General features: G+C 46.9%; 1 protein-coding gene and 2 long non-coding RNA genes across 4 annotated transcripts; 1 reads left to right on the top strand and 2 right to left on the bottom strand.

Moving 5' to 3' along the window:
* Nucleotides 1–1222: 1222 nt before the first annotated feature.
* On the bottom strand, nucleotides 1223–7073 carry chp2 (calcineurin-like EF-hand protein 2). 2 transcript variants are annotated; one of them, XM_014971480.2, is made up of 7 exons: nucleotides 6929–7071; nucleotides 5356–5428; nucleotides 4801–4875; nucleotides 4598–4722; nucleotides 4462–4523; nucleotides 3690–3812; nucleotides 1223–2450 (listed from the first exon to the last, which is right to left on the bottom strand). In XM_014971480.2, the coding sequence occupies exons 1-7, from the start codon at nucleotides 6993–6995 to the stop codon at nucleotides 2397–2399; spliced, it is 579 nt and encodes a 192-aa protein (XP_014826966.2). In that variant the 5' UTR covers nucleotides 6996–7071; the 3' UTR covers nucleotides 1223–2396. The 2 variants fall into 2 exon arrangements, 1 of the variants encoding a protein (XP_014826966.2); XR_015765018.1 differs by having other exon boundaries at nucleotides 2424–2450; nucleotides 4400–4523; nucleotides 6929–7073.
* Nucleotides 7074–15323: 8250 nt separating this feature from the next.
* LOC148155691 (uncharacterized) lies at nucleotides 15324–16436 on the bottom strand. The gene is made up of 2 exons (XR_015765016.1): nucleotides 15949–16436; nucleotides 15324–15787 (listed from the first exon to the last, which is right to left on the bottom strand). It is a non-coding gene; the product is annotated as an uncharacterized LOC148155691 (long non-coding RNA).
* On the top strand, nucleotides 16218–25434 carry LOC148155690 (uncharacterized). Its single transcript, XR_015765017.1, has 2 exons — nucleotides 16218–16352; nucleotides 24555–25434. It is a non-coding gene; the product is annotated as an uncharacterized LOC148155690 (long non-coding RNA).
* Nucleotides 25435–26122: the final 688 nt, after the last annotated feature.

The following is a 26122-nucleotide window of genomic DNA, read 5'->3' as shown; positions in this document are numbered from 1 at the left end:
TCTGCTAACCAAACGATGAAACTGGTCAGAACCAAAGCAGAAGAAGCAACATGGCAGCAGGACGGTCCTCCTCCCATGGTCCCTGAGTTTCTGCATCATCATCATCATCCTCCATCTTTCCAAATATTCTGCTTACTGACCAACACTGGGGGTTGAGGAAGCTAACTGTTGGTTAGCTAGGCTATCTACTCCACTATCACCTCAGTAACAGTAATGGGCAGATGCCTCAACTCCACTGAGCGACAGGTTGGGTCGGTATAATATAAAACTCCAGTCCCTCAGGGGCCTTTAACTGCCGGGTGATTGTTAATTGTTGCTGGTAGAAACTGGTCTGTTTTCAGGCCTGCTTCTGCGTTGCCCCGGTAACTAGCCACACCTTCTCAGGTAAGACTGAGTAATGAGCTTCATAACAAACTGTTTCAAACCAAACATTTATTTTAGAAATGAAAGCAAAAACAACACCAGGTACAGACATGTTTACTTTAGCAGACGTTTTAGTGACAGGCTAAGTAAACCCGTCACTAGAACCGGGGAGAGTCTCACCAAGGTCAACACTAAGGCCTCGTTTCCACTGTGACCAACTCACCACACGTTCAGTCGAAGGCCTAGAGGTCAACGGTGTGTCCTAGAGGTCAATGGTGTGTCCTAGAGGTCAACGGTGTATCAGGGTGGAGATGCTGCTTAACTGGAGGACAGAAATGCGTCCCTAGTAATATGACGGCATGCTAGGTGTTTGGGTTTAACCCACCTGCTCACTTCCCTCTGGATGTGAAAAGACTCTCTTGAATGTGATCGGTCATGAAATGGCTCACCGAACCGGGCCGAACCGCTCAGTGGAAACGAGCCTGTGTCTCCATGAAACCATAGGCGTAAATCCCGGGGGATCGGGAGGTCCGGACCCCCCCCCCCCCCCCAATCTGGGAAAAGTCTAGGATTGTCCCCCCCAAAGAAATCATGAAAGAAACCCTTGTATTTAAACAATATCAATATAAAAAGGCAATAGGAACAAAGAACGAAGTAAATCTGCCATTCATCTCTAAGGAAAAAAAAAAATAAATTTTAGGTTCCCCCCATTGTTAGAACAATGGTTCAGTCCAAAGTGGAGGCGGAGCAACAGCTGCGGCCCAGGCTCCGCTAGAGCCGCTACGGGAGGAGCTAGCTGTTAGCTGTGGCTCTGCAGCACTAACAAAACCCTCTAGTAAGTAAATACTTAAAGCAAAAGACATGTTACACGTTTTATTAACTTTCACTGCTCAATAGGAAGAAACACATTGACAATTAACAGTTCGTTATTTCATTACTTTTGCTGAATCCTGATAAACTGTCACCTTACGCCTTGGAAATCAAAACTAGCTAAACTGCTACATTGCTTTCATAGACTTAGTTCTGTCGAAGGTAGATAATATTTCAGTTACATTTAACTCTCTAACTCTTACTTTAATAAGAAGCGTTTGAAACGGGAGCGGCTGAGCGTTAGCATTAGCCGATAGCTCAGTATGGGAGCCGAGAGCAGAGGGGCGACTGCAGCTGGCAGGAAAACAAAATAAAATATGACTTTATTTCTTACCATCTTCAACGTAACGGCTTTAAAACCACAAAATAAAATCTGAATATTGTTCTAGAAAACTGGTGGTTTAAGTTATGATACTTCCCAAATATTCAATTCCTACATATTTATAGGTTTTAACATGAAAACCCCCCAAAAATAAAAGTTTAAAGCAACTTAAGTTATCATTTAAATAACACATGATTTGTATTGAGAACCACTGCAATAAATCAATATTTATCAGGAATTTTATTAAGTGGAGTTACTTATTAAAACTTTTTTATTTAGAGCCTTAAGTTTTTGTAAAGGTGTAGCAGAGATTAGATCTTTGAACCAAACTCAGATCTAAACATTTGAATCTTAGTTTGACTTCTGGGTCTCAACAGGTTGTTTACTGAGAAAAATACTTTTGTTATTCATTGCTACTTACTACTCATTTTTGATGGTGCAGCTTGAACAAAACATTTAAACCACATTTTACTATAACTTTGCTGACCTCCCCCAAAATTGCTCTTAAAAAATTCCCTGTTTATGCCCCCCCCCCCATAATGAGATGGGATCTACGCCCTTGCATGAAACATCTGGGGAGTCAAACACAAAGTTCTGCTGCAACTGTTGGTGGTTCCAACGTTTACAAGAAGATTTCACAGGTTAGACTTTAATGCTCTGTCAGCCACAATCATTAACATTACAAGAAATGAAGGTTTGTCATATTTCACTCTGGATTCTCCCCTGAAGCCATGTTGGGTTCCAGGATCAGCGCGTCTTTGTCATGGAACAGCAGCAGGTGTGACCAGGTGTGACCCCACCAGGTCCCAGGTGAAATCTTTGTCTTCTTCTTACAGAGGCTTTACTCCAGGAAGCGAACGCTCATCTTGTGATCGATGTCCACTTTCTCCAGCGACTGGAAACAACGAACATTTTAAACCAAAGGTCAGGGGTCATCAGCTTATTTAATATCTGAAGGATAAGTACTAATTTTTTTTACTTGTATTTACTGTGACTGATATGTTAGTATCTGCAAACTGGCTCCACTGAACAGACATCCTCCAAGCCACCAGGGGGAGTCGCTGTGGCGCAACTACACATTATTCAGGTGGATGCAAAAACATAAATCGACCCCCCCCCCCGAAAGAAGATTGAAGGAGTGTGGAAAGCATACACTCGCTCTACTACCCCCCTGAGACGCCGATACGTGAAGAGTAAAACTTGCCACATTTACCTCGTTACGTAAGCGAGGAGAAGGAGCGTAAGGCGCGCTGAAGTGTATAGGAAAACACAACCAGCGCGCCTCCCTCTCCACACGGGGTTTTGACGCCCCCTCTGGTGCTGCGCCCCGATGCGTTGCATGCGCTGCCTGCATGCCCCCTTTTTACACCACTGGGGAGTCGTCCAACAATGACATGGAACCAAACCCTCAGTAAGGCGAGAAGTCCAGAACAAAGTTGGAGGAAGAAAGAAAATGTGTGTTATGCTTTGTGTCGTTTTCTAACATGTAGGCTATTCCAATATTATATAAAGGCGGCAGCAGCATTACCTACTCCAGACTCCCCCTAGTGGTCTGGAGGACTTGCTTTTTGTGGAGTTTTTTCTGTTTTGCTTTTCCGGTATTTTCCCTTTTGCCTCCTGTGGCAGTTGCAGCATTTTGTTTCGCATTTGTTTGTGTGTTTTGCAGTTTGCATCATTCATATGTTTGCAGATTGCTTTGCCGTTTCTTGTGCGTTTCCATGTCGCCCATCTGGAAGATGCTACTGCAATCAGACCTGTGATCGGTCAGCTGCTTATCAGTTCATCATAAGAATACTGATCAATCAACTTAACTCATTAATTGATAAATGCACCTCTAATGTGGCTTCTTCTGATGCTGAATTACGATGCATGTCTCACCTCAACAATGTAAAATGTGTCATGACCGTTCAGACTTTTAAATCCGTCAGATTTCTGGTTTAGTTCCATAAATGGAAATGACACAAATCAGATTTTTTCTGTATGTGAAAGTTTGGAGCCACGCTGTTCAGACTGCCGGGAAAAAGTCCCATATGGGTTGAATTAATGCGACCTGAGAGCACCTCACCATCCCCTCCTGGTGGAGGAGGAGCCCCACCGCCACATGCTGAGGTTCTGGGAGCCGAACCGGACCCACCTTCCTGAACTCGTCGAAGCAGATGGCGTCGTCCCGGTCCAGGTCGGCCTCCTGGATGGCGCGCTCCGCGATGCTCTGCAGCTGCTCCTCCGTCACCTGCAGCCCCAGCATCTCCCTCAGCACCTGCAGGATGAAGCCAGGTCAGAACCGGAACCACGATTCTGTCCTGCCGACAGAGACGCTGCAGCTGGAAAGGATGTTCCTGTTCCAGGACAGCGGCTGGTGAAGGTTGCATGTTCTTCTGTTTTAATTCTGCAGTTTGTAACTTTTATAAAAATATTTTTTACTGTCATGACAGTTTGGTATGAGGCAGATTATCTGTGAAAAACATCAAGCTCCTCTGGCTTCTCCCAGAACTAACTAGAAACAACCAATCAGAGCCAGGAGGCGGGACTTAGCGCTGTCAATCACTCTTCCTGACAGCAGAGTCTGTCATGAATGCTAGGCTAGTTAGCATAGCCACCAACACACAGTTAACCTGTAACAGTAAGTTGTTTCTCCACTATTAGCAAATTTAGCAGTGAGTACATGGGATTGATTGACAGCGCTAAGCCCCTCCTCCTGACTTATTGGTTGTTTTTCTGCACTTCTTCAGACATCAAAAACAGGCCAGAGGGGAGATCAGTCTGTTCTCATAACAAACTGATGAGAGTTTGAATAAATATTTTAAAAACGTTTTAAAATAAAAGCACTGCAGCTTTAAGGCTCACGTTGTGTTTAGTGGCTTCATGCTCAGTTTACTTTTTACAGTGTAAGTGTTTGTCGTGTCGACCTGCAGCAGCTCAGTTCTGGAGATCTTCCCGTCTCGGTCCTGGTCATACAGCTGGAAGGCAACTGAGGAGGGACATTTCCTCAATCATGACTGCATTTCCAGGAAGTTTCAGAGAAAATGAGAAACCCAGACTGACATTTGAGTTTCCGGTTCCGACTGTTGGCCGGCTCCGGCTGCACGCCGTCTCGGGTCCGGTTTGTATCCGTGGGACGGAAGTGAGCCAGAACCCGGACAAACGAGGGAAAGTCCACAGTTTCCCGCCTGCAGAGAGGAAGGAAGGCTGAATGCTCCTGACTTCCTGTTCAGACCGGTAAACTGAGCAGAGATCCGGTTCTGTACCCCGGCTGGAAAAAAGCTCCAACGATTCGGTCTCCAATGGGATTCTCGGACAGCTCCGCCTCCAAGTCCTCGGACCTGAGACCCAAACAGAACCAACCTGAGCAGCCGAGTTACTTTGGTCTTCTGTCAAAAACATCAGCAGGATTAAAAAGACAGAGTAACCCTGGAAATGACATAATCTGATCCAACAGAATCTTTTAGGTCGTTTTGGATTCTGGGTCCTTCAGACTGAGTCGCAGGTTTTCTCTGGGTTTGTTGATCCCACTCTGGATAAAAACGGTTAAATATTTAACTGTGGAGATTCTCCAGATTATCCTCAGATTATCGTTCATCCCTCAGCTCAGACGGACTCTGGTTTATAGCCGACATCACAGGGGTCAAAGTTCATAGCAGCTCATTCAATTTAAAATACTCAGTCCTCTGAGTCCAGATATTCTGGTTCTGATGGAGGAGCAGGCGGCCAGCCAACACCTCCTCCTCCATCAGAACCACGCAGAGTTTGGGTCAGAAATGAACCCGGGTTCGGATCAGAACCGGACTGTCCTGCTGGCCCACCTGAGGTGTCCTCTGCTGTCTTTGTCCAGGAACTGGAACCGCTGATGGAGACGGAGGAGGAGGGCTGCAGAGACTGGAATCACACAGAGGTTTAATCTGGGTTCTGGTTCTGGTTCTGGGTTCATTTACTTCCAGCTTGTAGATGAATGTGGGCCCCATACGGGATTAGCTCAGCTCTGACCGTTCTACAACCAATAAATCAATAAATACTAAATCAGAATATTGATGGATATATTAGAGTAATGACACCGTATGGACGCCTGGGGGCGCTCTTCAGACACCTGCTGCCATTTTTGGCAAGACTCACTGATTGTAGAAATATATGACAAATGGGCTTGCCATACTGCTGCTGGTCCTGAAGTCATCAGTTTATTACAAACTTCCTGAAATATTCAGTTATGTTTCTCATAAACACCCAATCTTTTAGACGCTAAACCTGAAATAATCTAAAATAATCTGGAGACGCTAAACCTGAAATAATCTAAAATAATCTGGAGACGCTAAACCTGAAATAATCTAAAATAATCTGGAGACGCTAAACCTGAAATAATCTAAAATAATCTGGAGACGCTAAACCTGAAATAATCTAAAATAATCTGGAGACGCTAAACCTGAAATAATCTAAAATAATCTGGAGACGCTAAACCTGAAATAATCTAAAATAATCTGGAGACGCTAAACCTGAAATAATCTAAAATAATCTGGAGACGCTAAACCTGAAATAATCTAAAATAATCTGGAGACGCTAAACCTGAAATAATCTAAAATAATCTGGAGACGCTAAACCTGAAATAATCTAAAATAATCTGGAGACGCTAAACCTGAAATAATCTAAAATAATCTGGAGACGCTAAACCTGAAATAATCTAAAATAATCTGGAGACGCTAAACCTGAAATAATCTAAAATAATCTGGAGACGCTAAACCTGAAATAATCTAAAATAATTCTGTTTTCTGCTATGCAGCAGAAAACGGCAGCATGAAGACGTTTTATCTTCCTGCCCAGCGTCTCTATCAGGGAGGACAGCAGAGGAGGAGACGCAGATAAACAACCTGATGATTCTGCAGGATCTCACACACACACACACACACACACACACACACACACCACCAAGCACTTTACAGAGCAAATATCTCAGTACATTAAAGAAAACAAAACTAACTTAACTCTTGTTCACTTGTAACATTTTCCCATGTTTAATCTGCTACTTTTTAAATTCATATTTAAGAAACAAACTGCTTTATCTTGCTGAAAAGTTACTTGAAGTTTTTTCTTATTTTAAATGTTATTTTAAAAATAGTTGTTAAGATTTTGTGTTTCTGCAGTGAAACACCAGAACAGAATCGGTTCCGACCTCAGAGGCCTTGAAGTTTACAGAAAAACATCCTGCCTGATAGAAAAACTATTATTTCTGCTGCTTTGCTGCTGAGCTACGAAAACAACTTCAGTTTTATCTTTCTGAAAAAGTCGGTATTTTAAACCTTTTTAGCAACAGGAGGTTTTACTGAACCGTCCAGAACCAAACCCAACCGTCCAGAACCAAACCCAACCGTCCAGAACGCTCAGGCTCACATCCGGTTTCCTGCAGGAGCTGCTGGCCGTCCGGGACGCGTCTCAGGCTGGAGCGGCTGGAGCCCATCTTGCTGCCTGCAGCTGCCTGCTGCGCTACTGCAGGCGGGCTGCTTGGCCAATCACATCTCAGCAGACAAATCCACCCAGTTTCCAACAAATAGAAGTAAGTACACCCTAAAGGCGTCTTCTGTTTTTGCTGATCAAACACACTGACACCTCAGTGAACTTAACATCCAGAAGATTCTTCCAGAACAGGAACACTTAGTTTTTATTAGAAACTGTGGAGTTCTCAGTACTTCTACTGATTTAGAGCACACTTGGAGAGTCCAGAGGATACTTACACTTATTTAGTAACACTTTATTTGAAGGGGGTGAATAAGACTGTCATTACACTGTAATAAACATGTCATAAACACCTGTCATGAACATGAATAAGCCTTCATGAATATTTATGACTGTCATAAAGCGTCATTCGGTAAATTATGACACTTTTAATACAAAGTTGACATTATTCAAAATGTCTTTGTTATGACAACTTGACATTAACCAAGAAATCATTACTGATATAAATTTGTTATAAAAGTATTACTGATTGCACTTTAAAAATTAGGTAACTTTATGTTATTAAAGGTAAAGTTTAATCAGTAATGATTTCCTGGTTAATGTCAAGTTGTCATAACAAAGACATTTTGAATAATGTCAACTTTGTATTAAAAGTGTCATAATTTACTGAATGAGGCTTTATGACAACAGTCATAAATATTCATGAAGGCTTATTCATGTTTATGACAGGTGTTATGACATGTTTATTACAGTCTTATTCACCCCCTTCAAATAAAGTGTTACCCACTTATTTAGTAACCCAGAACTTGGAATCCAGACAAACTACCATAGCAGCTACTTTTTAGACTCCAGTTCTTCCAAACCAGAACAGGGATTAGACCAGAGGATTCTTACTGATGTGTTTCTACCAACCCTGAAGTTTAATTTCATGACATGAAGATGCCGGTGGCTTCAGTCAGCAGAACTCCAGCAGAACCGACCCAGATCCGTCTCTGAGGTTCTGGTTCTCCAGAGAACCTCAGCAGAACCTGGACCCACACCTGGACCAGAACCGCTCCATAAGAACACCAGCCACCCGTCCCGCAGGTCCAAAAGAATCAGAACATCTGAAGCTCTGCAGGTCAGAGATCAGGATGCAGCAAAGAAGAGACAAAATGGCCTAAACAAAGTCCCTCATTAAGCTTATGAGAATAAAGCACTAATGGCTTTATTTTCATAATTTATTCTTTTATTTGTTGTTCTGACCCTCCATCAAAGTATTTACATCTATCAGCTGCGATCAATAACTGATCAGAATCCCCATAAGGAGTCTGGCTGCTGCTGCCCTCAGCTGGACACCAGGTGGCGCCGTTTCCCCAGAAATCAGATCCTCTTCTTTTGTCCTCACTTTCAGTCTCATTTACTTCGGAGTTAATGTTTGGCCAGGAGCAGCTGACGGATGTTTTCTGTTCAACAGAAACGTTTCCAGATAAAGAAGTTAAACATCTGCAGAGCCGTCCGTCCCCCGGTACCAGGAGTAACGGCTCCCGGTCCGTTTGTTGTTCTGAACCGTTTATATAATCAAATAAAAGTCGTTGTTATAGAACTTTGAAGTTTTATTACTAATTATCGGCTCTCTCCCTTTGGACTCGGCCCCGTTTACGACCATAAACTGCCTCAGCTCAGTTGGCAGAGAGTCAAAGTTTTCACATTCCTCTGCGAACAACAGCGGTCCAATCAGCAGCTCCGGTTTCCCTCTGCGAACAACAGCGGTCCAATCAGCAGCTCCGGTTTCCCTCTGCGAACAACAGCGGTCCAATCAGCAGCTCCGGTTTCCCTCTGCGAACAACAGCGGTCCAATCAGCAGCTCCGGTTTCCCTCTGCGAACAACAGCGGTCCAATCAGCAGCTCCGGTTTCCCTCTGCGAACAACAGCGGTCCAATCAGCAGCTCCGGTTTCCCTCTGCGAACAACAGCGGTCCAATCAGCAGCTCCGGTTTCCCTCTGCGAACAACAGCGGTCCAATCAGCAGCTCCGGTTTCCCTCTGCGAACAACAGCGGTCCAATCAGCAGCTCCGGTTTCCCTCTGCGAACAACAGCGGTCCAATCAGCAGCTCCGGTTTCCCTCTGCGAACAACAGCGGTCCAATCAGCAGCTCCGGTTTCCCTCTGCGAACAACAGCGGTCCAATCAGCAGCTCCGGTTTCCCTCTGCGAACAACAGCGGTCCAATCAGCAGCTCCGGTTTACGGCCGAAACTGCGGCGGTTTATAGTGAACACATGAAATACATCAAGTTTCCACAACGCCTGAAACAGCAGAGCGTTTCTGGGCCCAGACTCCAGAACCGGTCCAGACTCCAGAACCGGTTCAGGCTCCAGAACCGGCCCAGACCCGGTTTTCCATCATCTTGGTGAAACGTCCTGGAACGCAGCAGATGTTGACCTTTTTATTCATGTTTTGAAGAATATGAAAAGTTTGATGGAAACATTTGAAATACCTTCTTCAATTTGGCAAAAAAAGAAAAGAGTATTCTGGACGGAGACGGTTTATGGTTTTTCTGAAAGAGGTAAAGTGCTAAAGATGGAAACACCTACAGAAAAAGTTCCAACGTAACGAATGCTGTGCCTTACCAGAGGCACCAAACTCACAGTCCACATCTGCGAGCTAGCAGCTCCCACTTCCTGTTAGCAGCATCCACTTCCTGTTAGCAGCCTCCACTTCCTGTTAGCAGCCTCCACTTCCTACTTATTCCAGCCATGTAGCGTCAACTTGTGATGACATCACACTGCGCAGTCGAAGCAGAAGATGGAAACATCATCAACTCATATTTTCCTTTTTTATTTCTGTTTTGTGAATTTTAAAAATGGACTTTAAATGTTTCTGATGGTTGGAAGGAAACAGAACATCAGGCAGAGCAGCTGCTCCGAGCCCACAGCATGACACCACCTCTGTCCATCAGAGCCTGGCTGCAGGGACGGGCGATCTGGTCCACCGGGTCCAGGTTCTGTCAGCTGGATCGGGTTCTTGATGCAGAACTTCCTCCAGATTCCTTCAGTTTGAATCTGGAAACTTTGAAGATTTTCTCTTGATTCTAAATGGAGATCTTAGATTTATTTTTTAACACTTTCTTTGTGATTTCCTGGGATTATGAAACTTTCCCCAAACTGCAGCGGGATTATTCAGAACCTGATCACTGGAGGAAGGTTGTGCAATGTAACGGTCGCCGTGCCGATCGGGTTTTTAATTTACTGGAACTTCTTCCTCGTCACTTTCAGCCTGTGCGGTTATTTCCAGGCCTGGAGAACAAAGGCGAGGAATGTGGAGGCGGCGGTGACACGTGGGCGGGATGAGAGCTGACAGGTGGAAGAAAGGCGACGCGTGGCGAGGTGAAGGAGCGGCTCCATCCCGACACGGTTAGACGTCTGAAGATCCACACAGAAACGTTGCAGCAACAAAAACCGCAGAGATCTTCAGGAAAACCCGATAAAACCACAGAACCTGTTCGGACCGGATCACAGAACGGATCAGGAGAAGAACAACGTTTCAATTTATACACAGACACAGAGTGAACAAATCAGAGAGAAACGACCTCCAAGAGACCTGAAGGTCAAAGGTCACCAATCAGGATAAATGAGGAAATGGAGGGACAGGAGGACAGGAGGACAGAGGGGACAGGAGGACAGAGGGGACAGGAGGACAGAGGGGACAGGAGGACAGGAGGACTGAGGGGACAGGAGGACAGGAGGACTGAGGGGACAGGAGGACAGGAGGACAGAGGGGGCAGGAGGACTGAGGGGACAGGAGGACAGGAGGACAAAGGGGACAGAGGGACAGGAGGACAGGGGAACAAGACAGACGCTGGACATCAGCTGATAAGACTTGAGTTTCCAGGAATAATGACTTTGTTTGTGTCAGAGGACGGCTGATGCTGATTGGACGATTTGTTTTCCTGTGTTGCATCACTCGGTCAGATCCTCCTGCCGCCACACGCCGAGCGTCCAACCTGAAGGTCAGAGGTCAGGGAGCAGACACAAAGTCCCGCCCACTCTGAGAGACTGATGGATTAATAACTGACACAGTTGCAGTGCATAAATGTGTGTGTGTGTGTGTGTGTGTGTGTGTGTTGGCGGAGCTCCAGCAGGAAGCAGTCTTGTGACCCGACCTGAACCGGACCGACCTGCTTTCATTCAGACTGAAACAGAAACGTCTGATAACGATCTGAGGTTTCAGAAAATCAGAGCCAGATCTGATCCGAGGTCAGTTTCAGGAGGAGGAGAGGAAGAGGAGCAGCAGGAGGAAGATGGTGCTGGATGGAGGAAACGTCCTTAAAATATTAGTTTTAATCACTGAAATGAAACCAGTCACTTGGTTCGGCCTTCATCAGGTCTTCATCAAACCTCCAGCATCACAGATTAAACTCTGAGTCAGAGATGTGAGGAATGTGATGAGGGCAGGTGAGGAAGAGGAGGAGGAGGAAGACCCCACTGAGTCCAGGCTGAGACCCAAAACTCCAGCAGGGAAATTCATGTTGGAACAAGGAGCAGAACTTTTTTCTGCTGATTATCTGGATGATTGAGCAGGAAGCAGAAAACCCAGCTTATCAACAGGAAGTCCATTTCTGTGAATGAAATCGCTGAGATGGCAAACAGGAAACAGTTCAAGGTTCAACTGGCCTAAAATAAACCAACATCAGGGGAAAGTGAAGGAGCTTTTTGGATGAAAGGTGGAAAATCTTCAGGAAATGAGAGAAGAAGGAAAGTTTCTTCTGGAGGAATGAGAATCTGCCTCTAGGGCGGCGCTGTCTGCCCTACAGAAGCACCACAAGGTATTGCACCTAGTTAGCTGGGCGTTAGCTTGTTAGCATTTTAGCTGCTGCAACCAGCACCAAACGCACACCTCCAGACTGCGCAGGCCTCGGCTGCGCTGGTTGCTAGGAGACTGAAGGAAGTTTAATGTTTGCATTTTTTTTAACATCCGGCTGTCAAATAAATCTGAATGGTTGGGATTTCGTAGTGGAGCGAAACGATTTCCCACTTTTCCCACAATTTCAGGCGCAGCGTTACAGACGAGGAGGAGCAGCTCGTCTTCCTGTCCACGACGAAGCCCCGCCCCTCTGCTTCCTGTTGAGCCAGAGCGGCGGGCGTTCCCCACGTCCAGCGATGACATCACGGCTTCGGGTAGAAGCTGATTAACTAACAGCTCAACGTCTCCAGAGTCAAATATCCAGGAAGTTGATTCAGTTTCAGGATTAAAATGCAGCCAAAGTTTCCTGTAGTAAATGATTCATGGCAGCTTGAGTTTGGATCAAACTTTAAATATGTGACGATGAATTTCTAAGCGACTGGTGGAGTCCAAACAACACAATGACTTTAAGACTTTATGTTCAAATACTCACTGAAAATTATTATAGAAGAAAAAACCATCTTTGATCTGAGGGCTGACCTCCTGAGTCAGGAGGAACATCAGAGCAAAGTAACGCAGCTGCTGCTCTCTGGAGTTCATGCTGCAGGTTTTTCTCTTCGAGAAGATCAGAATCTAAAGTTTACATCTTTGCAGCCAAACATGTAGAATCTGAAATTAGTGCAGCTTTACGTTTGTAACACAAACAAATGAGAAAACTTCAGGCGTCTTGAACTCTCAGGCAGGACGACTTAGCATTAGCATGTAAACAGTGAAACAGGAAGTTGCCTTCAACAGGTTGAAGCTCAAACTCACAGAGACAAATTTGCAGGCATGATGTGAGGCTGGAGGTTAAATTTACATCGTTATACTAAGTTATTAAGATAAACCGAAAGTCTTTTATTATGAAGAGAAGGAACCCAGGAACTCGGCCCTGTGGGACTCCGGTGTCTGCAGAATGATGCTAAAACCTGAACAGAGTTGCTAACACAGACAAAAGTAGCAAAAGAGAAAGTGTTGGAGATTCTTTATCAGAACCAGGGAAGTTTGTTCTCTCATCTGTTATCAGTGATTACGACGCAGCGTTTCCTGGCAGAGTCGCTGCTCCTCCACATAAATCTGCTTGCAGTTTTCTCTGAAACCGTTTAAAGCAGTCATTGTGTAACTGCAGCAGATACACATCAGCTCTCAGATGAAAACTTTTCTTATCTGGCTTCAGCCTGAAAGCCCCATGACGCTCTTCCCTTCCTGTTCGGGAGTTTCCGTTTTCCTGGTCGCTGAGGGGTTTTCTGCTCAGACCCAGAGTTTCACCGTGAGCTCAGCGCTTAGCGGACCGTCTGGGTCCGTTTGACCTCCACTGACCGAGGTCCAAACTAAAGGACGGCAACAGACTGACGTGAAAAGGTCCTAGTAAAAGTCCAGCTTCCTGAAGTCCCGACTGAGTTCTGGTCCATTCGGATCCCGTCGACCCGGTTCTTTTATGTCTAACACTGAGTTGCTCCCGTTCTGTTCAGTAAACCCGTTCTATTCTCCAACACCTGTAATAAAAAATAATGCCTGACCTTTGACCCCAAATCCCGGAGGAGCTGAACAGGAGGCTCCAGGGAATAAAAGAGCGGAGGAGCAAGTTTTCCACCCTTCAAATCCCCAAATCCAGCATCTCTAACCGAGCAGAGATCTGAAGAGGAGCAGCAAAAGCAACGGAGGACGATTAGCAGAGCTAGCTAACCTGTGGAACATCGTCTCTGCTGTCTGGATACAGAGCTGTTAGCATGTTAGCATGTCGTACTGGAGGTCCTTCCTGCCCACAGCATCACTATTCACATGGCCCCTGCAGATCCATGGATGATACGAGTTGTTTCATCTGGGATTAACAAAAGTCTTTAAAAACTTTATTAAAATACTTACAACCATTTTTGATGACCTCATGAAAGACATGTGACCATTAGAGCCAATCACAGGCTACTTCCTGTTGAAGAATCTCCATCTGTCGCTCCTCAGCGGCTCTGACCCAAACCGTCTGACAGAAACTCTAAAATCCAACATTCAGGTTTCTAACAGGACTTCCTGCTGCAGAGCCAATTAGATCCCAACAGCTGCAGGTCCCACATGGGTCCCACATGGGTCCCACAGGAACCAGAGTTTGATACCTTTGTTTCCAGGGTTTTGTTGTTTTTGCCGCTCGGTCACCTGGAAGCCGTAAATGTTGACGGCTATGAAGAAGAGGAGGATGATGAAGATGCGTCAAACTGAAAGTTGCTGCTGATTTTCTCTGAACCGTTTAGCTTGAAGATCAGACCTAATGATAAAATCCAAAACAAACAACGACTTCCTGGCAGCAGGTGGTTGACCTCTGATGACCCTGGAGAACATTTTTTTAACGTCTTTAAAGCGAAAGCGGCACAAATGAAAATCTTTGCTGCACCAACATTTGAGAGGAATTTCATAAAATGCGAAGAAGGTGGAGAGCAGTAGGAGGAGACGGAGCGGAGAGTCTGTCCTCCAGCCGCCTCGGCCCGTAGCAGCATGACTACAGAAGTAGCTCAGGATGACCCCAGAATGACAGGAGAAGCTTTTCCATCGTTTGCTGAAACAACCGCAGATGTTTCTGCTTCGTTCTCAGTTTTTAAAATAGTTTCTGGAAAACTGAGTTTCAGGGAACTTCCTGCTTGTTTCTGCAGAGCTCTGATGGAGCTTCTCCAGGAAAACGGATCGGACCGATCCGTCTGATCCGATTGATAAACGCTTCGCTGATTTTGGCCCAGAAATAAATTCAGTTTTTTTCACACAACTAGAATAAAGTCTGAAAATCTGAAATAAAAAAACCAAAGTAGAAGCTGGAGCAGCTCAGGTTCTGGAGGGTTCTGGAAGGTTCTGGAGGGTTCTGGAAGGTTCTGGAAGGTTAGTAATAGTTCATCCAACCGGTCTCTGTGTGTTTTATGGACCCGGTCCGCCTCAGGCCCGGTCGCTCGCTGCATGTGGTTCTGTTGGCGCCATCAGAACCCGGCTGACAGGATGGAACCGACCCGGCAGATTTCCCTTCTTGGAATGATATTTTTGGACACGTTTCTAATTAACTGCTTGCTGTCAGTGAATCAAGTTTCTATAAACTGAAAACGGTTCTGGAAGCAGGATTAATTATTCACCAGTAATCCCAACATAAACATGGTGACCTAATAAACACGCCGCCCAACAGCCTGGAGCCTCTGAAACCTGCTGCCGTTTCCTTTAACTGGACCGGGTCCAACAGGCAGCAGCAGAACCGGATGTTTGTCAAACGCTCGGCACGCCGCTGAAAGTCCCGACTCAAACCGCCGGGGAGCCGCAGGGCCGACACGATGTCAAACCCTGAGTACCGACGGGCCGAGACCCGACCCGCTGCCAAGACAAACACGAAACTCACCAACTCACCCAGAATCTCTGAGAAACGAAACAAACATGAAGCAGACACACAGTTTGATCCCATCAATAATCATTTTTCCTTTTATTCTGGCTGGACTGTGGGAGTTCAGTCCTCCTGGGTTCAGCCCGTTAATATTTCCTGATATTAGATTTCATGAAAAGACAGAACAACATTTTTTATGCAGTTAGAATCCAGTTGGTGTTTTTAGGGCCTATTCAAAGTATTCACACCCTCATTTTGACAAAATTATAACGAAACATCAGAGTGAAAACTGGTTTCTACAAAATACTGACAAATAAAAAGTTAAAGTAAATATTGACTCCCTCTGAGCGAGTTCAGCAGAGGTCTGTCCAACCGGCGCCGCTGGTCTCTGCTTTCCCAGTTTGTTCACCAGTTGAAGCTTCATGGTGGCAAAGAGAAAACTGGAGTAGAGTTTGGGAAACTCTGTGGTCCAGAGGAAGGAAGAACTCAGTCTGATGAGAAACAACGCAAAGCACGGCGGTGGCAGCATCATGCCTTAAAGATAAAACAGCAGAAAATGTTATTTTCACTTTTTTATGTTTCATATCTTTATTTTAATATATTATTTTATAGAAATCAGTTTTGACATTAAAATTTTTATTTTCCTAAAAATGCCATTAAAAATCCAGTCAAAGTTTCTAAGTTCTCCATCTGACCTGCAGCCTGACTGGTTCATCTGTGACTTCATGTTTTCATGCTCAGCCATCAGGACTTTCCATCGTTTCTGGAAAACTAAATGATTCTTTTCCTGCCGGTTTTCCTCAGTTGTTCTGGAATTCACATGAAACTCGTTTATGAGCGATTCTCAGTAATATTTACAGTTGACTCATCAGCAAATAAACATTTCAGCAGAAAAGACCCTCCTGCCGTCCTGGCAGGCCGTGTTGTTCAGGTTTCGGTTTGTTTTCGGATCGGGAAGCAGCTCAACGTGTTTCCTGACTCTTGCAGGTCTGATCGGTGATATTCCAGCTCCGCGTCAGTTTCCTGTCAGCTCCGAGTCGCTGCTGCTTCCTGGACGGCGTTCCATGGAGCTGGGGGTAATTCCAGCTCACCTGCACAGGTAACCCGGAGTTTTCCTCCGTTTCCTGAAGCAGCTGGTTTACCTGCCAGGTGTTCAGGTTTCAGTCTGCTGAGGCTCTGCTGTTCAGAGGAAACTGTTGAGACCAAAACTTTTGCACATTTAAATGTTCTAAATTCATTTTGTTTGAATATTTTAAACTGTTTTGTGGACTACATGTTCTGCTTCATCTGTAGCATAAAACAACATTTTTGTTCTTTATTCCGTTTTTCAGCCAATCTTGTTTCTGATTCTTCCTGTTCCATGACTCTCTTTCTGTCTGATTATGTTTTTTTATGATTAAATAGAAAAAAGTAGAATTAAAGCAAAGTTTGCAGGACACCATAACAACCAGATTAATTTTATTACCGTCTGACTCTACTGTTGGGTCTTGATGTCACCTGTGTAATCAGTTTTAAAGATAACTTTATTTATTATTATTAAACTAAAATCTCCAGCATGGGGAAGTGGGCTGAGCTCGACTTTTCTCGACACTGGCTAAAAGTTTCCAGCTGCTTTGTGCGAGGAGCTGCAGAATCGCTGCAGGTGCAGCTACTGCAGTCAGTGTTGCAGCGTCAGAGAAACAGTTTGTGTTTCTGTTAGTCAGCTTCAGTTTCAGCTCAGAGCCTGGAGCCAAACCACCTGCTGGCTCCGCCCCCTCCGCCCCACCTGCCCGGCTGGCTGCCAGAGCCGCTGAGTCATGATGCACCTGAGGCAACAGCCACCTCACTTTCACTGGCCCCGCCCCCGAAGCGCTCCTCCTGTCAGCTGTGGTCGCTCACCTGTGCGGTGAAAGTGAAAGTCTGAGTGGATCAATCCCAGAATCCTTTGCTGCTGCACAGATTGGAGCCGAGTCAGAGACACGTGAACAGATTCAAACTCCTCACTGCTCCTGATTTGATTTTTCATCTGATAACTGATATTTGATCAATAATCATCTGAACGTGACGGAGGAGAGGAGAGTCCGTCTGCAAGCCGCAGCTTCACCTGCTGTGTTCTGCAGAACCTCTGAGTCAGATCAACGGCCGATGATGGGCCCGGTACTGGACGATGGGCCCCATACTGGATGATGGGCCCCATACTGGATGATGGGCCCCATACTGGACGATGGGCCCCATACTGGATGATGGGCCCCATACTGGATGATGGGCCCCATACTGGATGATGGGCCCCGTACTGGACGATGGGCCCGGTACTGGATGAACGGCCACATACTGGATGATGGGCCCCATACTGGACGATGGGCCCGGTACTGGACGATGGGCCCCGTACTGGATGATGGGCCCCATACTGGACGATGGGCCCGGTACTGGACGATGGGCCCGGTACTGGATGAATGCTCCGGTACTGGATGATGGGCCCAATACTGGATGAACGGCCCGGTACTGGATGATGGGCCCGGTACTGGACGATGGGCCCCATACTGGATGATGGGCCCCATACTGGACGATGGGCCCGGTACTGGATGATGGGCCCGGTACTGGACGATGGGCCCGGTACTGGACGATGGGCCCCATACTGGACGATGGGCCTGGTACTGGACGATGGGCCCCATACTGGACGATGGGCCCGGTACTGGACGATGGGCCCCATATTGGACGATGGGCCCGGTACTGGATGATGGGCCCGGTACTGGATGAACGGCCCAATACTGGATGATGGGCCCGGTACTGGATGAACGGCCCAATACTGGATGATGGGCCCGGTACTGGATGATGGGCCCCATACTGGACGATGGGCCCCATACTGGACGATGGGCCCGGTACTGGATGATGGGCCCGGTACTGGACGATGGGCCCGGTACTGGACGATGGGCCCGGTACTGGATGAATGCTCCGGTACTGGACGATGGGCCCCATACTGGACGATGGGCCCGGTACTGGACGATGGGCCCCATACTGGACGATGGGCCCGGTACTGGATGATGGGCCCGGTACTGGACGATGGGCCCGGTACTGGACGATGGGCCCGGTACTGGATGAATGCTCCGGTACTGGACGATGGGCCCCATACTGGACGATGGGCCCGGTACTGGATGATGGGCCCGGTACTGGACGATGGGCCCGGTACTGGACGATGGGCCCGGTACTGGATGAATGCTCCGGTACTGGACGATGGGCCCCATACTGGACGATGGGCCCGGTACTGGACGATGGGCCCCATACTGGACGATGGGCCCGGTACTGGATGATGGGCCCGGTACTGGACGATGGGCCCGGTACTGGACGATGGGCCCCATACTGGACGATGGGCCCGGTACTGGACGATGGGCCCCATACTGGACGATGGGCCCGGTACTGGACGATGGGCCCCATACTGGTCGATGGGCCCGGTACTGGACGATGGGCCCCATACTGGACGATGGGCCCGGTACTGGATGATGGGCCCGGTACTGGATGAACGGCCCAATACTGGATGATGGGCCCGGTACTGGATGATGGGCCCCATACTGGACGATGGGCCCGGTACTGGACGATGGGCCCGGTACTGGACGATGGGCCCGGTACTGGACGATGGGCCCGGTACTGGATGATGGGCCCGGTACTGGATGAACGGCCCGGTACTGGATGAACGGCCCGGTACTGGATGATGGGCCCGGTACTGGACGATGGGCCCGGTACTGGATGATGGGCCCGGTACTGGATGAACGGCCCGGTACTGGATGATGGGCCCGGTACTGGATGATGGGCCCGGTACTGGATGATGGGCCCGGTACTGGATGAACGGCCCGGTACTGGATGATGGGCCCGGTACTGGATGATGGGCCCGGTACTGGATGAACGGCCCGATACTGGATGATGGGCCCGGTACTGGATGATGGGCCCGGTACTGGACGATGGGCCCGGTACTGGACGATGGGCCCGGTACTGGATGATGGGCCCGGTACTGGATCTCTGTGGTTGGATCACTGGATGCTAACTAGTGCAAATTTCCATAAATGGCGAAATGTTCTGCAAACAACATAACATGTAAAAAGGGAAAATGTCACAAACAGTAAAAACAGCAGCAGATACAAAACGCAGCCAACTCTCCACCCAAAGAAGAAGTCCTCCAGGCCACTAGGGGGAGTCTGGAGCAGGTGATGTTACTGACACAGATTTGCTGATATCTGTGTCAGTAACATCATGAAGCATAGCACATCTTTTCCTTTTTCTGGACATCCTGTCTTTATTGGTTCTGATGATCTCGTGATCGACTCCCCCTGGTGGTCTGGAGGATTTCTGTTTAGTGTCAACTTCTGTTTCAATATTTGCTGCATTTTTCTTTTTGATTCCATTTTCTGTAATTGCAGCATTTTTGTTTGCATCTGGGCTTTTTTTGAGTTGGTGTGTTGTGGAGTGCAGCTGTGGGCCGTCGTAAATGTTTCTGTTGTGATTTCTCTTAAAGCAGCTCCGGTCCGTAGACGTCCTGCAGAAACGCAGCTTTCAGAGGGAGCCGGCGTTACGTCAATCCGCGTTTCCCCATCAGATACGGTTACCCCACTGTAAAACAGGGAGAACGGTTTCTGATGGGTAACACTGAACATTAAAATGCATTGCCCTGTTTTTATTTCATATTTCATATATATATATATATATATATATATATATATATATATAGAACTAAACATATATATACATTTATAATAATTATATATGTGACATATATGTATTTATCATTACTATTATTGTTATTGTTATTAGTATTATTACTATTAGTTTCCCGCAAAAACGTGAAGAAAGTGACAACTTTGCCGAAACATGTTGTTTGAGCTTTCACGGTGTCCGTAGTTCCCCAGACAAGTGCGTGCTTTCTCAGTGCTCATCACAAGCACGCGCGTATTTTGCCGCCTGTGCGGTGCGGAGCGGCAAGAAGACGCAGGGGGAACCGTATCTGATGGGGGAACCGTATCTGATGGTGGGGAACCATATCTGATGAGGGGGAACCGTATCTGATGGGGGGAACCGTATCTGATGGGGGGACCGTATCTGATGGGGGGAACCGTATCTGATGGGGGGAACCGTATCTGATGAGGGGGAACAGTATCTGATGGGGGAACCGTATCTGATGGTGGGGAACCATATCTGATGGTGGGGAACCGTATCTGATGAGGGGGAACCGTATCTGATGAGGGGGAACCGTATCTGATGGGGGAACCGTATCTGATGGGGGAACCGTATCTGATGAGGGGGAACCGTATCTGATGGGGGAACCGTATCTGATGAGGGAACCGTATCTGATGGGGGAACACCGGACCTGTAGCAGACTTCGGATCGGCTCAGTTCTTCCCTGCGATCCGACAGGGAATACGAGGAGGTAGCAGCAATTCCCTCCCGCCGCCCGCCTTGTTAGCTCTGGAAGCCGAGGATGGAGACGTCGCTTCTCATCACAGGGAACAATGAAGACACGGAGGAATGTCGGCGCTGCGGGACGTCAAACCGAGTTCAGAGTCATGAACTCGGTTTCACTCTGCAGAATAACAAGCTGCCAATAGCATCGCTGCCGTATTTTAACTGTAAAATCGGCTACAGGAACCGAAAACCCGCAGGAATCAAAAGTCCTGAATTACTTTCAATCTAATTTCAGACCAAAACAACCAAAATGTCGTTCATAAATCCTGACTTGAAGCTGGTGCATGTCAGGGAATTAATCTCTTAGTATTGTAGTCAAGACCACCTAACCGAGACCGAGTTGAGACCAAGACTGGCGCCCCGCGCTACATGACACGATAAAATGTGGAATATGACCAAAATTGCTTCTTAAAATGATCTGAAAAAAATCATATTCCCATAAAACCATCTAGATATTAAAAACTTAGAGCAGAAATAAATTTAGCCAATGCCCTGATGGTAAACGTTCAACTATGAACAGTGACCAAGGAGCAAGTAGGAACCAAGCACAAGGCGACTGTGACTCTCTCTCTCTCCTGCTGCATGAAGCCCAGCAGCTCAGAGCTGTAACATCTGCCACATGCCAGGAGACGAAAACAGACAGAGAGCAATGAACATGCTCTGCTGCGCTCATGTTCTTCTGTTTTATTTATTCTCTAGTTAAATAAATATCAATGTGTATGATTAAATAAAATAATAATAGCTACTGCAGTGTACCAGAGCATTACAAGAACAAAGAACGGCTCTCAATGAGGATCCAGGCCTGCCGTTCTTAGTAAAGAGCTGTTCAGAAGAATCGGATCGTTCATGAATGTCACGTCATTCTATTGCAGACTTTTGGTCACAGCGTTGTCCCATACATGCAACACTTCAGTCAACATAACAATTCACAATAATTCAGCGCAGTGAGAGACGGCGTTCTTTCATATTAAACAGTTTGTCCCAGTACAGCTAGCTTTGCTAGCATCACCTCACAGAGCTCACCTTTCTTTGAGCTTCTTTTCTAAGTGACTATAAAGCCAGTCGGAGCCCCACCGTCTGTGAAAGCAAAGCGCTGCTGAAGTTACATGTCGCCATGTCTGATTATATATGTAGCGGGATTATATTACTGATGATTAGACAGATCAGAGGAAACCACTGCGCATGTCACTGACACCGATTTAAACCTCTAAATCGGTCTAAGCCAGCAGGCCGCTGCTGCAGCTGTTGCTCAGACCAGCAGGGCTGCATAGCTCAGAGCCGCTCAGGCGTGATGCGACATGCTGCCACCTGAAGCCTCGGCAGGTTGGAGCTGAACTCTCCTGCAGGCTGCACTGCAGAGCTGCTAACTGCAGCAGCACCACCTGAACTCAGGACTCTGAATCGCAGACGGACCGATAGGAGGAAGGCTGAACGATGTTCCTCGGACACAGAGATTCTCCATCTTCATGGACAACAGAAATGAAGAAAATTCTGGTGGAGGAACAACAATCATGAGCCCAGCACACATCCCTGAGGTTCTCAGTGGTGATGATGATGATGATGATGCAAGCATTGAACGTTCAGCCTGAATCTGTGTTTGTCTCTGTTTTTCTGCTCTGGCTCCACCACAGCAGGTGATCCCAGTAACTTCCTGCTTCCTGCTGAGAAATCTGCAGTGACCAGAACCAATCATCACCTCCTGCTCTGAAACAGGCTCACTTCAGCCATCAATCAGTTACAGCTAAAGTCACTCCAATGGAATCATCTGTGCAGATGAACAGGAGCCTGTTAGCTGCAGCTGAGCAGGAAGGAAGACCCTGTAGCTCTGATTTAAAGAGAGACCACCACCCTAACCCTCTGAACCACCACGCTAACCCGCTGAACCACCACGCTAACCCGCTGAACCACCACGCTAACCCTCTGAACCACCACGCTAACCCGCTGAACCACCACGCTAACCCTCTTAACCACCACGCTAACCCTCTGAACCACCACGCTAACCCTCTGAACCACCACGCTAACCCTCTGAACCACCATGCTAACCCTCTGAACCACCATGTTAGCCCTCTGAACCACCACGTTAGCTCTCTTAACCACCATGCTAACCCTCTGAACCACCATGTTAGCCCTCTGAACCACCACGCTAACCCTCTGAACCACCACGCTAACCCTCTGAACCACCACGCTAACCCTCTTAACCACCACGCTAACCCTCTGAACCACCACGTTAGCCCTCTGAACCACCATGCTAACCGCTGAACCACCACGCTAACCGCTGAACCACCACGCTAACCCTCTGAACCACCACGCTAACCCTCTGAACCACCACGCTAACCCTCTGAACCACCATGCTAACCCTCTGAACCACCATGTTAGCCCTCTGAACCACCACGTTAGCTCTCTTAACCACCATGCTAACCCTCTGAACCACCATGTTAGCCCTCTGAACCACCACGCTAACCCTCTGAACCACCACGCTAACCCTCTTAACCACCACGCTAACCCTCTGAACCACCACGTTAGCCCTCTGAACCACCATGCTAACCGCTGAACCACCACGCTAACCGCTGAACCACCACGCTAACCCTCTGAACCACCACATTAGCCCTCTGAACCACCACGCTAACCGCTGAACCACCATGCTAACCGCTGAACCACCACGCTAACCCTCTGAACCACCACGCTAACCGCTGAACCACCACGCTAACCCTCTGAACCACCACGTTAGCCCTCTGAACCACCACGCTAACCCTCTGAACCACCACGCTAACCGCTGAACCACCACGCTAACCCTCTGAACCACCACGCTAACCGCTGAACCACCACGCTAACCCTCTGAACCACCACGCTAACCGCTGAACCAGAACTTAGTTTCAAGCTAAATATTTACCCTGCTTTCTCAATATTTAGCTAGCTAAATTTTAGATTTCTATTAAATATTTAGTTTGAAGCTAAATAGGGACTGGGTGAGGGTCAATAAATACAACTAAATATTTAGCTTGAAACTGTAACACTTACCAGTGAATATCATGGTGAAAATGTTCCTCTGGAAAATAAACCCTAATTGGATCCTGGCTGTACTTAGGGTTAGCGTGGTGGTTCAGAGGGTTAGCGTGGTGGTTCAGAGGGTTAGCGTGGTGGTTCAGAGGGTTAGCGTGGTGGTTCAGAGGGTTAGCGTGGTGGTTCAGCGGTTAGCGTGGTGGTTCAGAGGGTTAGCGTGGTGGTTCAGAGGGCTAACGTGGTGGTTCAGAGGGTTAGCGTGGTGGTTCAGCGGTTAGCGTAGTGGTTCAGAGGGTTAGGGTTACTGTGGACACTGTGGACCAAAACATTCTGCTGCATCGTCTTCATGCGGAAGTCGGTCTCGGTGAATCTGTCTCTGGTGTCCGATAGGCTGTTAGTATGGTGTCCCACAGGGGTCAGTTCTAGGGCCGATGCTTTTTTCTCTTCACATGCTGCCTTTGGGTAAAATCATTAACATTTAATTTCACTGTTATGTGGACGATTTACAACTTTACATCAGAACGGGATCATCTTCTAGTTCACCTTCACTTGCTGCTCTAACGTCCTGCCTGGAGGAGATTAAGACTTGGATGAATCATAACTTTCTTGAGTTGAACTGTTCCTAAACTGAGGCCATATCGATCGGAACGCCTCGCCAGGTTCAATCCTCGACTCTGACGAGTATTTCGTTCTCTGGACAAGACATTCCCATTTCCTCCGTTGTTACAAACCTTGGAGTTCGAATGGACTCTCATCTCACATTTGAAAATCACATTAAGCACCTGTTTAAAACCATCTTCGCAATATTTCCAGAATTCGTTCATCTCTCCCGTTCTGATGCTCAGACTTTCATCCTCGCCTTTGTCTCCTCCAGGCTCGACTCGCTGCTGATTGGAGTCCACAGAAAACACCTTCAGAGTGTGTTCAGGATCCTAGTGAGAGCTCGTAGATGGACCACATCACACCGACTCTTCACGAGCTTCCTGTAACTTATAGGATTCAGTATAAAATTGCACTCATCACTGTCTATATGGAACCTCACCGGATGATTTGAAGGACCTCCTTATTTCACATTCAGCTTCTAGATCCTTACGATCCCAAGCCTGTAATCTTCTCCATCGTCCTCGAGCGACACTAAGGACTCCAGGTGATCGGTGTTTGTGTGGTTGTAAAGTTGTCTGACTTTACAACCAGCCTGCTCCGCTTTTCAATGACTGTCTTCTTTCGATTGTTGATTTTATTTGTTTTTAGCTGCACTGTGCAGCACTTTGAGGTTTTTGTTAATGAAAAGTGTGCTATAAATTAAATTGATTATTATTATTAATTTTTCCCTTTTTTAATTTGACTTTAAGTTAAATATGGCTCCCTGCACATTCATTGCGTCATTTGCTTCGCTGCTGTCGCCGCCTTGTAAGGGAATGAAGAAGAAATGAGATAAAATGTAGAAGTGAACAAACTGGGACGGAGCTGCATGTGGAGCTCGGCGCCGTTTGGAGTTAATAATCCGTCATTCAGATTTAGAGACGAGGTTTCAAGTTTCAGGCTGTTCATCCAAACATCTTCCTTCCTTTCACCTCCGGACGCTCGACCCAACCTGACACAACAGGATGTGAGGTCAGAGGTCAGCGCTGGAACGGGCCGGGTCAGGAAGTGTCATAACTGTTGGGACGAAGTGAGACAAACAGGACAACATGAAGAGGGACAAGAGGAAAACATCCAGAGCAGCTTCCTGTTTCAGAGCAACAGAGACAAAATGATATTTATGTTCCTGGACCTGAGGGAACATTTCAGAACTTCACTTCAGGAAGTTCTGATGGTTCTGGATCACAGAGAAGAGAAACCCAACAGAACATCAGAATATTACAGATCAAGAAATGAAACGTTTCTCGCTCTGCTCAGGTTCTGCTGAGTCCAATTTGCTTTGACAAAACCATCATCTTCATCGTTGGTTCTGGTATCCCTCATCTTCCTTTCCTTTTGTCTCTGCTGCAGGTTCATAATGTCCTACCTGACTTTTTCCTTCCACTGAACTTTCTGTGAGTTTGTTTGGTTACAGCATTCTGTGAGCAAGCGGCTTCTCTGTCCCTCCTGGTGGAAGCTGTCCATGTCTGTCCTCTGTCTGGACGCCCTTTGACCTCTGCAGTTTGGACTCAACCAGCAAATCAGGAGGTTAGAATTTTAAACTGAGTCTAAATGTTGGTTTTATTCTCTAATCAAAATTAGAAGAACTAAAGTCTGGAAATACTTCGATCTATGAAATAACAAAAATATCAAACATGTTTTAAGTTTAGCCCAGAGGTTCCCAAACTGTGGGGCTCGCCCCCTAGGGGGGCGCCGTGTCATTGCAGGGGGTCGCGGGAAGCCGTCTGGATGAAAAAACAAAACAAAACATGAACACTGTATGCGCTGGGTTTTTACCTTAGAATGACCAACTCTCTGTTA

The sequence above is a fragment of the Poecilia mexicana genome, unplaced genomic scaffold, assembly GCF_051168715.1.
Source record: "Poecilia mexicana isolate PSO_F unplaced genomic scaffold, ASM5116871v1 scaffold_13, whole genome shotgun sequence".
NCBI lineage: Eukaryota > Metazoa > Chordata > Actinopteri > Cyprinodontiformes > Poeciliidae > Poecilia > Poecilia mexicana.
The sequence above is the reverse complement of the archived record's forward strand: the minus strand, read 5'-3'. Positions and strand labels throughout refer to the sequence as shown.

What these genes read in the sequence shown, in the direction of transcription:
- chp2 (XM_014971480.2), bottom strand. Translation starts at nt 6,995, where the DNA reads ATGGGCTCCAGCCGCTCCAGCCTGAGACGCGTCCCGGACGGCCAGCAG. An exon ending in GCTCCTGCAGGAAACCGGAT is followed by an intron (nt 5,429 to 6,928) that starts GTGAGCCTGAGC and finishes GTGTGATTCCAG; the next exon opens with TCTCTGCAGCCCTCCTCCTC. An exon ending in GACAGCAGAGGACACCTCAG is followed by an intron (nt 4,876 to 5,355) that starts GTGGGCCAGCAG and finishes TTTGGGTCTCAG; the next exon opens with GTCCGAGGACTTGGAGGCGG.